The sequence below is a fragment of the Poecilia reticulata genome, chromosome 10, assembly GCF_904066995.2.
Source record: "Poecilia reticulata chromosome 10, P_reticulata-male-v2, whole genome shotgun sequence".
Classification (NCBI taxonomy): Eukaryota; Metazoa; Chordata; class Actinopteri; order Cyprinodontiformes; family Poeciliidae; genus Poecilia; species Poecilia reticulata.
Window position 1 is genome coordinate 9,861,294 of NC_088839.1, and position 15,469 is coordinate 9,876,762.

General features: G+C 42.7%; 1 protein-coding gene across 19 annotated transcripts in view; it reads right to left on the bottom strand.

The window, feature by feature from the left end:
* Positions 1–15,469, bottom strand: part of tenm2a (teneurin transmembrane protein 2a) — a 284,579-nt gene that overhangs the window by 60,900 nt on the left and 208,210 nt on the right. For all 19 annotated transcript variants that reach the window (XM_081611630.1, XM_081611631.1, XM_081611635.1 and 16 more), the window contains one exon: positions 6,090–6,328. In XM_081611630.1, coding sequence (XP_081467756.1) covers positions 6,090–6,328 — 239 coding nt within the window. The remainder of the gene's footprint in view (positions 1–6,089; positions 6,329–15,469) is intronic.

Consider the following 15,469-nt stretch of genomic DNA (forward strand, 5'->3'; position numbering starts at 1 on the left):
TTGGTCAGATTATTTTACAGTAGAGCATAACTGTGAAGCAAATCTAAAAGAACTGAATCCGTTTCCTACGTGTCGGCCCGTGTTTAGAGCTTTCCATCCGGGCTTGTGCTGGGGGAACAAGGAACCCCCACAGCATGCTGCAGCTACCACCATGTTTCATGGTGGCTGCGGTGCGTTCTTAGTAGTGTCAACTATCCGATCTCTGGATAGTTTGACCTCTGGAGAAGCAAAACTGCACTTAAAGAATTGTGATGGTCACTTCTTCCACTGTTACATATTCCACTTATATCCCCATTAGTACTTTGTAGATGTGTCTTTACTCTATTTGATTGTATCTCATAAATTAATAATCATCTGATGAACGATTGTGTTATATATTTTTTTCTGTACTATTTATCTACCTCTTCCCGCATTATTTTTCATTATTATCTTTGATCTGCATTTCATTTGTGAAAAATTAACTAAACAAGCCAAAATCATGAATTTTCTCCCCTAAGAATCAAATTGCAGATAGATTAAAAAGTTTATTTTGTCCAAATCACTTTATTCCTCATTTGTGTTGCGTTAATCTCATCTCTGCCTCTGAGTTTCGATGGATTCCCATGTTTTGATAGGTTTGTGATTACTGAAAGTAATGGGTTGGACAGGATTTTATTTAGAAGTATAAGAGCAAAGAGGGGAGATGAACAGAAACACACATCACTCTGATATCTATCTGCAAAAATCACTATTTGGTTGGCGCATCACAAAAAATCCCAAGGAAACGCGTTGAAGTTCGCGGCTGTCGCGTGACAACGTGAAAAAAGTTAAAGGGTGTACGAATACTTTTAAAAGGTGTGGATTTGAAAAATAAGGAGGAAAAGAAATCCAGACTGAGAGTGTGATGTGAAACATTGTACGCGCACGCACACACACAAGCACACAGTTTACGTTGAGTTCCAGCGGAGAAGGACTGACGCGCATCGCGCACACTTTCACGCACACAAAACAGAAAAGTGCTGCTCAGGCACATGTGTCCTGATGTAATTTATGAGCGGGCTCCTGGGCGGATGCCTCAGAGGGGTCCTCTTCACGCTGCATGGCTCTGGGTGCTCTGCGCAAATCCCAGCAGCGATCGCCTGGGCCCACGCACACACGCATACGTGCATCATACACAAACGAGGCACACACACACACAAAAAATAGAAACCCCTCCCATACCCCCCACTCCCTGTTATGAGTAGTGAACTCGCTGCACGATTAACGCTACAAAAAGCAAGGTAAACACAAGGGTTTCAGGCTTGGCAGCACCGCTACAGCTCTGTTCGGCACAGACAAAACACCCGAGCAAAACATTTCCCTACAGTTGAACGGGGACCTTACAGTTAGCAACAGAGCAAAAGTAAAAAAAAAAGAAGAAAAAAAAAGAAATAAAACAAAACCTTCTTGTTCCAGCCTTGTTCTGCCTACTGAGTTGTATCCAGGTGGACAATTAGGTTTGTTGGTAAAGCACAGATCTCCGGCAGATAACACGAGCGAGAATGCACAGAAACTATCGGACGCGCTCGATCCTATTAAAAATGCAACAGTGTACTGTATTTAGATAGTCTGTTAGCCGTCTTGTTTGTGCTATAAATACACCTAATAATAAAGTAATCTCTTGGCTTGGCTGACAAGCTAATACTACTAATTATTAAGACAGACAGCCACTGCTGTTAAAAGGAATCCTCTGGCATGCACACAAACCCTTATGCAATGTTGGGAAAGAAAAAAATAATTCAATAAAATAAAGGCAGCAATTAGTCTTTGAAGCAGACACACTACATATTATTTCTCTAATTAACTCTACGTTTAATAATTAGAATGATATGTTTTGATGAAATAAACCATTTGTCGTTATTAGCAAATATACTGTGCGCTTCCAGAGAAGTGAAATATTCGTCTGGCCTGGGGTATCTGTGGGTTTCCTTCACCATCCCAGCGGCGGTTGTGTGGCTCTGTACATGTCTGTCCACTACGGTGTGACCGGGCAGAAATCAGGAGGGGATGGACATGTGTGTGTGCGTGTGTGTGCCCCAGGCCAGGGGCCTTGATCTGCCTTGGAGGAGGCACACTGCTCTCAAGGGCACTCCGAGGGGCCACACAAACACTCGCAAAAGTGGACGAGTCTGTGCGCAAACCTGCATACACGTGTGTGTGTGTGTGTGTGTGTGTAGGCGTGTGTGTGTGTGCATGTGTGTGTGTGTGTAAACTTGCAGTATTCATTATTCTTAAACTTTTCCACATTTTGTCATGTTTCATTAACTAACTTTAATGCGTTTTCTATTTTGGGAGGGGGGATCTGGAGTATTAGAGAATGTTGCTTTGTTGTATTCACACCCCACAGCCAAATGGTAATGCTGCAGACAGCCATCGTCTTCCAGTCCACATGAGGTCAGCTCAAACTCTTTGATGTTAGAAAATCAATAGAGAGTGACTCTCCTATGTGACGCTGTGCCAAATCTCCAAAGACACAACTATTTGTGATTAGCTGCTAGACTGTACACCAATCTCCCGTTTGGGAAAGGGTGGGACTGGGTGTCGCTCTATGTGTCCGTAATTCATCTAAGTAAATGAGAAATGTTTTGCAAGGACTGTTGTGCATGACTTCTCCCTCTGCAGAAATATTTCATAAAACAGTAAAGGACTGTAAGGCAGCTAATTTGGGATTAGGATTCTGGTTATAGACTGGCAGTCGGCTTGGGGCCAAAAATAATCCCGCTTTGGAAAAGCCCATCTAGTTTTGAGGCAGTCTATCGAGTCTTGGACTAGCCTCTCTGGTATTGGACTGGACATTTATTATTTTTTTAAATTGCCAACAAAAGACCAACACAAAGTGGTGCATAATTGTAAAAAGGAAGGAAAATGAACGACTTCAGCACCAAGAGTCACATAAATCAGAAACGACACATATTGAATTCGATGGTCGCAACATGACAACATGTGAAAATGTGCAGGGATGTGAATACTTTTGCGATGTGCTACTTTATGACAGGCAAATTGTAGAGTTAAAAAAAAAAAAGGTACGCTATAGATTTGTCTATAAATAATGCAAAATTATATTAATAATTAATGTGGAGTCAGTGAGGGGTTCTCTCTTTCTGCTGATGCCTCTGATTCCTAAGATCCTCCCATCTGTTGACTCTGGTCTCTGGGGTAAGAGGCCAATCAGGGGCTCGGTGGCACATCTGCCTCCTTTCACACACACCTCCTCACACACACACATATAGACGTCCTTATATTCTCAAATCCTCCTTTTTTTTTGCCTCGCTCTGTCTCTCACACCGACGGATAAATGGCACAGGTTTGCATTCTCTCGGCCAGTGAAGGAGGTCAAAAAAATAAATAAATCCATGCCCACACATACTCCCACACACACACACAAACACACACACACTGTGAGCAACACTTTTCTCTTTCTTCCTGCGGATCCAGCGGTAGACAGGCATCAGATTTTCTTCCTGATGTGCTCTGAGTGTCTGCCATTCCTTCAAGTATCGCACGCTGGCTTCAGATCAGTGAAAAACATCCAGGTTCCTGCTGGGTCTGTTAGGATCCCCACTTAGACTGATACCTGCTCAGACAAACAGTCTTGGTTATTTTTGCGGTGTGTGTGTGCGCGTGTGTGCGTGGGTGTGTGTGTTTGTCTCAGTGGCTGTTTACCAGGACTGAGCGGAGGCCGAGGCATCTGTTGAGGCCGATTTTGACAGAGCTGCACAACAAAGCTAAAGCGACAAAAGCTCACACGCCCCGGACTCTGCTTGGTGTTTGTAGCGGGCCGTTAACTTGACACTTTTTTTTTTCCTTCTCTTATTCCGGCGTGGGAGGGGAAAAAAAAATAAAAGCAAAAGCTGAAGGATTGTAGGTTAGCACAACACAAGCTGGACTGAAGAACTTGAAATAAAAGAGGTGTTCATGTGTGACAGAGGCTGGATTCTTTCACTTTTGCGGCATGGTGGTCATTTGTATTCAGCACCATCCGGTTACTGGCACAACTGGTGTGTAAAAAGCCTTAAAATAAAGTCGTTTTTTTATTGTTTTATTGCTGCAGCGCAATCTCACACTTTTTTTCCCTTTTTTTAAATTATAAGCCAATTTTTTTCTTTAAGTTTACACTGGGTTGCAAAGGAATATTTTTTGGAAGTTTTTTTTCAACTGAATTAGGACTATTTGACAAAAATGACATCCATTTTTGTCAATCAGGTGAGGTTTTTATTATAATTTGTTTTGGAGAAATCCAATTCTTGTGACATTTCCGTTAATATTTCTCACCCAAAACAGGTTTTAGGAGAACAAATATTGTCCTCTAAGAGCGTTTATTAACTAAATGTTACAAACTTGGATTTCTGTAAATTGAGTAAGAAACACTGATAAGGGTAAGATGATAAGGGTAAGAACACATGAACTGAACATTACATCTCCGTCTCTTTTCTGTCCTGATGGAGTTTCTCCTCCTGCTCTTCACTCATTGATCCCAGATTTTCAGGAGACCGATCCAAATGTGAGAACAAGTGATGCATTTTGATGCTGATGTTGCTCCATAAATCAGAAAGTTGACCTGACTGAGCAAAACCAATGTGATTTTTGGATTCAGCTCATCAAAAATGACCCTAAAACAGCTGAAAAAAAAACCTAGACAATTTTTCTTGGCTGTTGACCTGTGTAATTTATCCAGAAGAGAAAAATCAACATGCTAAGAAATATTTGTTTAAAAGAAAATAAATAAATGAATAAATATCACGTGACTCAAACTTGAGTTTCTGTTGGCTGCTTTTCAAAATGGGTAAGACAAGAAAACATGCCATCCAGTTAAAATGCAGACGTTCTGAAAGGCACGAAGGAAGTTGCTTCGCGTTTAAACTTGCTCAGATCTGCAGTCGGAGCAAAAAGTTCAAAAGTTTTGAAAAACTGGAACTGTGACAAACAAAGCTGGAAGCGGACCCATGTTTATCTTGTCACCACGCAGAGTGAGCAGAATGGTGAGGGAGGTGAAAAAATTCGCAACTGTCAGCGAACCGCAAAAGAAAAAAAAAAAGTGCTATACTCGGATAACCTGATCCTTATAACAACTGTTTTGTGTTATCCACGCACCAACTGGTTGTTTGGGAGGTGTGCCAGAAAACAATTTTTTTTGGGCCTACAATCACAAACATGAATATGTAAGTTTTGCTGAACTACAAAAACTTTAGCTTTTTAGTAAATACACATAATGTATTTCATCATGAAAACAATATGTTGTAGCCACTGTGAAGTATAGAAAAGGACCTGTGATGCTGTGGGAAAGTTTCTTTCTTTAAAGGCTCAGAGAACCTTGTTAAAGTGAATGGCATAATGGACTTTTTATGAAACAATGACATTCCACATTAATATCAGGTGGAAACAGTCAAAAAACTGAAAACGGGACATTATTGGGTCTTTCAGGGAGATAAAGGCCCACCGTGTCAGAAGACCTAGAGCGACTGTTCTAAGATGGGTTTCCACTGACCATAAAATTGTGGAAATTGGAATTAAGGAAATACATTTGCTTAATGTAAACGCGCCAATTTTGTAAAAATTCAGATTTTCTGCTAAAAGATTTTGGCACTAGGATGAAGTGGATTTTCGGTTGTATAGAAATTAGTTTACTTTGCAAAAGTGAAAATGGAAACACTTTTTTCCCCAACACGAGTCACGTGATCAACAACCAGATGTTACTACAGGCAGAAAAGACAAAGGAGACAACAGGAAGTGGCTGGAGGATGATTGATCGGCATGTTTTTTTAACGACTTAACTTATCAACAGAGTGTTGCGCACATTTGTGATGGAAACTCAGCTATAGTATGAAAACCTAAATGCTGTACAACTGGCAGAAGGAAGTTGAACAAAGTAGTTCTTGCCAATAATTATGTAGCACGACTGATTTTGTTCAAAACACTTATTACATAATGCAAGATAGCTTTTGTCATTGAATAAATGTTCTCAAACTAAAGTAAGTTTTCTATTTTAATGTAAGTCAGATTAGGCTTCTGCTATAAAAACGCAATTGAGATGAATTTCATTTTACACATTGAGTGTTGAAGTTGCCACTCACCAATGAAGTAGGACAGTAAGATGGCCAGCAGGGCGGCGGCTGCGATCGCCGTGACCGCCGCGCATTTCCAGCTGCAGTATTTGGACGGCTTCTTCAGCTTGAAGGCTGAGCGAGAGAAGGTGTTCCTGGGCAGGAGGCGAGGCGGCGGAGAGTAGACCGTCCCCGACGTCAGCGGGTATCCGGGGGAGGAGCTGCTGAAGAGCGGGGTGGTCCCTGATGACGTCTTGAACAAGAAGTGCCTGCGGAGACGTCAAGGGGAAAGACAGCGACACATTTAACGAGGAAATAGACTCACGTGTGAGTTTGCATTCAATTTCTTTCAATCCGACAAGCTTATTTGTGAGGACATCCTTGAACTGCGCCTCTGGTGAAGCCCTCGCTTTGACCTCCACTTGATGCAACCTTGTTTCTTTTGCCCTCGTTTTTCTCCTCTTCTCCCTCGCTTATGATGTGTCCCGTTTCTGCCCTTAATGGCTGGACAGGATCAGGAATGCAGCGCTTTCTTCTCTTACTCGTGGTCCAGGTAGGGGTCAGAGTTCAACATCAGAGAGGGATCTGAGCCCCCATCCTTTCACTCAACATTACTTACTACCCTCCACCTTCACTGTTTGTGCGTATGCTCACACAATGAAACTCCTACTACAACTGTCCTTACTTTTCCTTAGTGTGTTGTAGCCCACTTGTAATTAATCACCTTATTGCTCTGTTTTATAAACATTTTTATTTAAATCTAACCTTTTAAAGAAAAGCAGCGGTCACTTTTAGAGGTATTCCACATTTAAAATCTTGTAAAGAGACAGTGAAAAGAAAGGAGGACAAAAACACGGGTGAAACCTTCTTGTGTCATCTTTTGCAAAGCGTCCCTGCAGCGCACATGTGGAGAGGCCGTGGGCCCCCTCCCACACCCCCCACACACACACAGACCGGTATGACAGAACAGAGCCCTCAGGTGAGTGTGACATATCACAGGAGGAAAGGTCACCTCCCTGCCTCAGAGACGGAGTAAAAAGGGACTTTGCCTCACAGTGTTTGAGGAAGTTGTCTTGTCTTGCTCGTCCCCCTTGGGATTGTGTGTGGAAGTGAGAATATGCGTTTTTCATCAAACCCTCTGAGTTTCCTCTGACCTTGGGGATGAGGGCTGCGAAAGGGAAAACAATGTGTCGAGTTTCCTTGCTTGAAAGGCAAAAAACAATATTGTCAGAGCTAATGAGTCATTTTTGGTTTACTTCAGAGTGTCAGCATTATCTCCGTTACTGGGCATTAGTTAGGTTTTCGGTGCCCTCTTTAGCTTTTAGCTTCTAAAAAAAATATGTATATATATATATACATACTCGTCTTGACACAAAAAGCTGTAATCTTCAATAAAATGATGTCTTGATGTGTTTATTCAACCTGTGGGAAATCCAAATATTCCATGGTATGTGGCAAAAGACGTCTTTCATTTTTGTAGATTGCTGAGTCTAAGAATGGGTTAGGAAAGTACAAGTCTTGTTTTCAGTCTATTACTTTTGTGGTAAATTTTCGGTTTGTAAAATAGGGTTTTATTTGGTTGTGTTTTGTTTTTTTGCAATGTTGTAAATTTACCAAAATAAATCTGAATCTGTATTCGTAAAAATTACACATACATGGTCAAGGTTGGGGTGGGAGACTGTATGGTCTCTTTTATTGTAAACATTACAGCAAAAGATGAAAAACATTTAGATTTTTAGAGGCTACCAAAATTGATAGGATCAGAAAAAATACATTCCATAAACTATAGATATATATTTTTTCCAAGCACACGATAGAAAATACTTTTTTTTCTTTTTTATTAAGCAGCTGCTCAATGAGGATGCAGATAATAAAACCCCAGATATACATAGACAGCTCTGGAAAAAAATGATCAGATTTCTGATTTTACTCTCGTATATATATTTGAGTAAAATGAACTTAGTTCTTTTATTCTATGAACTACTGACAAAGTCCGAAATTCTAAGCAAAAATGTAGTATTTATTTGCAGAAAATGAAAAATGGTTAAAATCAAGAAAAAGATGCAGAGCTTTCAGAACTCAAATAATGCAATGAAAACAAGTTAATATTTATTTAGAAACAACACTGATGGTTTAAACTCAGGAAAAGTTTAGAAATCGATATTTAGGAGTTGAATTTTAGTTTCAGATTATGGATTTAATAATGTAAAAATACATTGATTGTGCCTCTGCTACTACTGTACATGTCACTATTTCTACTGTAAGTGGCAGAAAACACGGAGAATTTGTTTCTTTTTTCCCCTTTACTTTACTTGCTCTGTGGGAAACAGAAGAACTAAACCCTAAACTTCTTGACTCACTCTTGGGAAAGACATTCTCATAACTAGAGTGAGTTATGAGGGCTCCGAGTCTCTTTTTCCTCTCCATCAACTGGATTTGTCACTCTTCTCCGCCTCCAGTCCAGGACTTGTGACTCATGTCTGCCTGAATGTGTGTCAGGGCTGTCCTTTTTCTAATGCAGCCCACTGTCACTAGCATTCAGACTATTGGCTGTCCTTTGAGAAGAAGGAAAACAGAGCTTATCTGTGCTTTGAGCCCCTCCGCTCCCCCCTATCATTTTGATGCCTTTAATCACCGCTGTTAACAAAACAGAGAGCGCATGTCTTTTTTTTCCCCCTCGCTAAAAACAGGTAATGGGCTCCGAGCATGAATATTTGTTTTGGGAGCACTGCTCCACTCTCTCTATCAATTATTCAGTCCGTTGGTGCTGGTCTCCCTTCTCCCACTCTTTCCGCATTTTATACCACTGATTGCTGGATTGCTGTCCCGCCGGGTTCCCCTCCTTCCCCGTTCCTCTCCCCGTTACCTGTCAGGTGTGTTGCACGAGAGAAAAGGGGAGAAAGGAGGAACAAAAACACACCTGACAGACGGAGGCATGAGGAGCATGGGGAGACGGCATGTAAAGGAAATATGATGTTATTGTCTAAAAATACCCCGCTCTTTGTGTCACCCCCCCCTCACCCTTTTTTATTATGCATGCAAAATTCATATATGCTGCCAAACGCAAGGATGCACATACGCGCGGGGTGTGCGCACAACAAAACGTGCTCCCACTTTTCCCAAGGTCAAGCAGCTTGTGTCTGCTTGAACTCATTTTCACAGCCATTGAAGCACTCTGTGATGGCAAGGCCGGCGCTAATTAATTACAATCCTCCTAATGTGCGGCGAGCGAGCCGGTGAGCTGCTCGCGTTCTGCGCGACACAATGCATGCGATTTTTGATGTGCCGGTATGCATTTGAACTCGCCCAGCGAAATTGTTTCAGTCCAAGGCTTTGTTGTTTGTGTGCAGACGGCGCTCGGCGAGCCTGTGTGGGATGGGAATATGTCTACGGTCCGCACTAATTATGAGCAGGAATGGAAAGTGTCTAATGTGCTCTGGGGAGGTAATTGACATTGATTTATGTTGCGGACAGCAATGGAGGGGTTCTATCATAGCAGGCAGCCAACAATCACAGCTCTGTATCATTAGGCAAGGGCTAGGTTGTGTATTTATGCGTGTGTGTGTGTGTTTTGTGCATCTGTTTATTTATTTATTTTTTTGACAGTGGTCCAGTATGGAAATGCCACACATAATTAGAGAAAGCTGACAGAGACCCCGCCACCCCTACCTCCCAGCTACGGCTCAACTCACTGTCATCGCGTCTATTTCTTTACACACAGAAATACTCCGAACAAACAAAAACCTAAATCACACACCGACAAACATTTACGCCGAGACTTGGAGGTAAGCACCCACGCACGGGCGGCACAAATTTGTACGAGTTTTCGTCCGCCGGCTTGTCCTGTAACCGCAGCCGAAGGTTTAATTTGCATCCCCACCGAGCAACAAGTGACATAAAGGAAGGAAGATGGAGATAGAAGGCTACACACTGGAAGACGGGCAGAGAAGAAGAAGAAGAAGACAGTACGTGTTTTCTCTCACCCCCACACCCACTCCAACACTACGTCCCATCGAGAGAAAACGAGGACCTGGACAATTAACCACAGAACAGAGAGCATGCTGGGTAATTAGCGGCAAGTCAAAGCTGGCATTCCCCCTGAGCGAACAAACACACGCGCTTATACACAGCCACGGAAACACGGTTCATTTTCTCAGCTCTGACTAATACGAGGATGGCAGTCTGAGACGCATCAACACATGTCAGATGTAGAGAACAATTAAGGGAGGTCGACTTGTTAAGGGAGAGCCCATGAAAACACTTGGATCTGAGAATTAAACACAAAGCTCTCTGGGAGGGGAATACGGTGGAGGAAAACGCTGACAACTGTTACCTTCTGTAATTACAAAAGAAAAAACAACAAAAGATACGAAGAAAAAAAACAAAAAAAAAAACAAGTGGCAGGTGAAAACCATGTGAGAGATGTTTATTCAGATGATTCTTTTGACGACAGACAAAAGCCAAAAAATACTGCCCGTCATGGATTGGGTCTCCAGACTAAAAGCCCAGACGTACTTCATTTAACAGTCAATGTTACAATTTCCATCCAGGAGTTATTAATCGTCTTCAAGTCTTATTAATATAGCAGCTATTTAGTGAAGAGTTGTACAAATAATTCCTCAGTTTCGTCAGTTCAGTTCCTCAAAAAGTATTCATGTCTCGTCTAGATACAAAAACCGGAGAGCGTCAGTGGATTGGTTGAAGAGAAATATTGACATATCTGTCCGAGCGCATGGCAACAAACTTCTGACCAATCAGAAGACACTTTGGAGAGAGCTAGTTCATTCGGGCAGCGAAAAAAATGGCGCAATTTCGGTCTACGCAAAATGAGAGCCGATTTTGGAACTTTGGATGAAGTCCGGGACTTTGGTAGTGGAGAGGAGGGTGCTGGGATTGGGAATCACAGGATCTGATGTATTTTTTCTTTTTGCAGATTATGTAGTAATGCTCTCATCTTCAGGGCATGAACTTCAGCATGCACTTGAGCAAATCGGAGCAGATTGTGAAGCGATTGGGACCAGACTCAACTCCTCCGAGGCCCTAAAAGCCCAACCGGAAAAAGGCAAATCCCAGCATGCAGTTCTACCGTGGAGAATTTTAATTATCTTGATGTCACGTTCACAAACGATCGGTCAGGAGATGAATAGATAACCCGAGGCCACTTCTGCAGGAATGCAGGTACTGTTCTGGTTTAAAACAGCTGAGCTAAAGAGCTAAGCTCTCATTTTACCCATCAAGCTACGCTCTCCCCCAATGGTCATAAGACATGGATCATAAAGCAAAGAAAGACATCTTGCAGATCAGCAGCTGAAATGTCCTTCTTGCAGGTCAGCTGGATTCAGAGACATGATCTCTGCTGCATCTCTGCTTAAAAAAAATAAATAAATCAGAAGATATGGTTCTGTTCGGGATGCCTCCTCGGTCCTTCGAAGGTTTGCCAGGCAAATCCCACTGGAGGAAGACCGCAGGGTGGACCAAATACACACTGGAGGGACTAAACATCCCTTCAGGTCACTGCAGGGGCTGCGCAGAATACACTAGAGAGGAAGATGTCTGTGTTCCCCTACTGGACCTGTTACCTCTGCAGCCCAATTTTGGAAAAGGAGATCATGGATGCATAAAAAAATACACTGAAACTACAAAAAGCAATTATCAATTTAATTTGATTTTTGAAGATCAAGTTTCCAATAAGTCACTTCATAAACCCAACAACTGGTCAATGCTCAGACTGTTAAGAATAGATTAGCAGGGCCAATCTCTCTTGAAACTTAGTTGCATAACTTGTAGTTTTTATTGGCTCTCAACCAGCAGACGTTCCTTTCTTTAAAAGAAGGAAAAAAAACCCCATCTCTTGTAATGTATAAAGGCATGTCTACCCCCTGTGCCATAAACTAAAAAGCGGTTAATTAATGCGTGACACATGATGATTAAATGCATGACTTAATCCAGAATGTGTCATGAAACTGCTCATCCTCGACAGATGATTAAATCACTGACCTTTTGTGATTAATCTGCTGTTAACATCAGACTCTGACTCATGGAATGTAAATCTACAGTTATGTATAGCCAACATTTAAATAAATTTCACATTCACATCTCTGTCACTTTTGGTAGTTGGGAGGCAACGCGGACATCGTCTCGCTCGGTGACGGTATCGCAACCCTCGACGTGTGGACTGGGAAAGCCGGGGATCAAAACAGCAACTGTAGGGAAAAGAAATGCGTCTTCCTCAGAAGCCGACCTCCAGCTGACCAGCTGTTGGGCAAGAGAGCGAGGAACAATGCTGTGGTTACTGCTTCCTACTACTGAAATGCCCTTTGTTTCAGCTAAAGGATATGAAAGTAACTCTCAGTTATACAAAAGCTATTGTAAAATGTGCTTTAATTGCCCAAACCATGGCAGAGCAGATTTAAATGATGTATAAGCTGAGACAACCATTTGTCACTTTCAGTGCTGAATACTGTCTGCTCGGAGCTTAGCTAAAGGGCTATTTCACAGTTCTTTTTTTTTTAAATTTCTGAACATCCATACATTTATCTTTAGTTACTTCAACTCTTCACAGGTTTGCCAGTTTTAGTTCTCACTAAAACTAGAAAGACAGAGAACAGACTTCAAAATGTTAGTCTGGTCAGTTTGGATATGTATGAACTCATGTAAAATGGTAGCAATTTACTTTCTCTTTTGAAAATGTATCCATGATAAATATAAACGAGTATTTTTCAGTGTAGACACAATTTCGTACTGCTGCTGCACTGGTTATGATCTCAAGCATAAACAGATTCGCTTTTGTCATGAAAATAGAAAAAAAAAAACTTTAAAGGAGAATGCAGTTGGAGGAAAACAATTTTTTTTCGATTATTAGAGGAGCAGAGGAGAAAAGCCGAATATTAATTTTAAAGCAAACGTTAAGAGAATGCAAGGTCATGTTGTTAATAAGCTTTGCATAACGTTAAAGAGTAATGGTTGCGCATTACAGGAGCGGCTGCACGGCTGAGAATAAATCTTTTCTCGATCCTTTCCCACAGGTTGGATCTTCTCCCTGTCGCCTCGGTAATGCATTTGAAAGTAACCCACCCTCCCTAACCCCATCCTCCGCCGTTCTCTCCAGATAAATTGAGATGCTGCAGCCTTCTCGGGGAGCTTATTTCTCCCTTAGACTTGTGGCCCACAGTGGAGTGGGCAGGTGGGGGTGCTGGGGAACGTCCTGAGATCACAGAGAGAGATTGAACCTGGCATCAGCGAGGCAAAAAGGCTCCAAGGGACCAATTGGAAATCAGGTGCTTTCTCACAAAATGCTGCAACACATGTATACACATGTGCACTCGCCCTCACATAGAAAAATGCGTTCCTCTCCTCTTTTTCTCGCTCGGCCTTACAAACACACACGCACACACGATAGCGGGAGCCATCTATAGTCATTTATCTCACACTGGTAAATGTATCCATGTTCCTCGGGTCCCAATCTCCCTCCTCGGCCTTTCTATCTTCTCTCACACACACTCCCCAAAACAATCTCCTTCAATCACCACTTCTCTCAATTTCTTTGCCTCTCTCCCCCTCTTTATCTCTCCCTCCTCTACCGTAAACCCTTTCTTTCACCCCCACTTCTCCGCCGACTTATATTTCTCTGCTATCTTCCCGCTCCCCCGATCGTCAATTTCTATCTCTCTACGGCTCTGCCAGTCATCCGAGCCCTAGAGTGCTCTTAGGTGATCAATCTTCATCCTCTCAGGGCTGTCAAAGTATTGGGTCAGGCCCCATGCACACACACACACACATACACACACACCCACGCGCACGCTTTCACCATAACGAGTGGACATCAAATGCCAGGATTTACATATGATCACGACAGGGGGGCCAGTCACAATCGCCGGGAGCACACATGCTTGGATGTAATCACACAGTAAACACAAACGCACTCAATCACAAGCAGTGGCTCCCTCACGCGAGCAGGTTGCTCATCATTTCCTATAGCTGCCGGTTATAATGAGACGGAGGACGCCTACTGCCAGCGCAGGGTTTGCTGTGACTTTTTTGGCTCTGCCTTGCTGGCTCCGACCCAATCACAAGCTCCAGCAGCTCCAGACATTCCCGTCTCATCCTCCCCGTCGCAGCCAGGACTACCGAGCGGCGGGGGCTCGATCCAGGCCGGAGGGCGGAGCTCTGGGCTCCATTCACAGCGGCAGGCTCTGAGCCAAGCCCGACCGCGCCACCTGAGCATGGACAAACACTGCCTCTGAGGGAGCGGGGCCACTGCGACGTGGCAATCATGTACTTCCTCGGTAGGACAAAAAAAAAAAAGAAGTAATTTATACTTCAGTTTTGTTTCAGCAGAGACCCCCTGAACTATTCCTGACAGCAGGAATGACAAATAAAACTGGAACTGCAAGCAGTTATTACCGGTTCCTTGCAAGATCCGTCACCACTCACCCTCCCACATGTATGGTGATGCACAAATCTGTATCTGAAACTCTACTCCATAAGCTCGATTGTCATCAATCACTCTGTAACCTGTTTTGTTACTATCCCTTTTAATGCGCACCATTGTCATCTATGCTCACTTGTAAAACCCTGCCATCGCTCTGTTCACGCAGATTAATAAATTGGTACAAATTAATCTATAAAACTATCAATGGCAAAACCCCTCCGTACCTTTGCCCACTCATCAGTATTTCCAATGATACTCACATTTTATGTTCTTACAAATTCATCACTATGATGGACCTGAGAGTTTTTACATCCTTAGGCCGATCCTCATTTCATTTTGCGGCAACAAATGATTTTAACGACTTGCAAAAAAATGGCGAGAAATCAGTACATTCACATCTCAGTTAAAACCACAGCGACTGATTAATGCAGCTGTTTTTACAAAGTGTTCATATGTGTATTATAGTACAGTTAGTCAGTATGAATGTGGTTGTACTCTTATTTTTTATATTCTGTTGTATGATATTTTAATGCTTTCTGAACAAGTTGCTGTTGAAAATGAGAATAAATAAAATAAATAAAAAAAGAAAGAAGGAAAAAGTCTCTGAATGATTTGCACGTCTCCACGACAACGCGGGTCCTGATAAGCAACTGTGAGAATCTTTTATTTTTTATTTTCCTTTTCTAAAAGGCGTTCTTGTTCGACACCGTGCCTCTTGCCGATCAAGCATAACAACACATTGCTTCAGCGCTGGCTGAGCGTAGGCCAGATATCAGTGTGGCTGAATTAAACATGGCCCGGCTTCATAAATACTGCACGGGGCCAGCACACGGGGGAGCTTATCTGGACCCATCAGAGCTGGAAGCTCCAGTGCCCAGCAGGAGAAACGCAGCTACGCAGCTTGCAGAGTTAAAACGTTAAGAGACGGGCGGCGAGCGTGCTAGCAGGGAGGACGGCAGCGTCCCTCGAACTGCGTGCC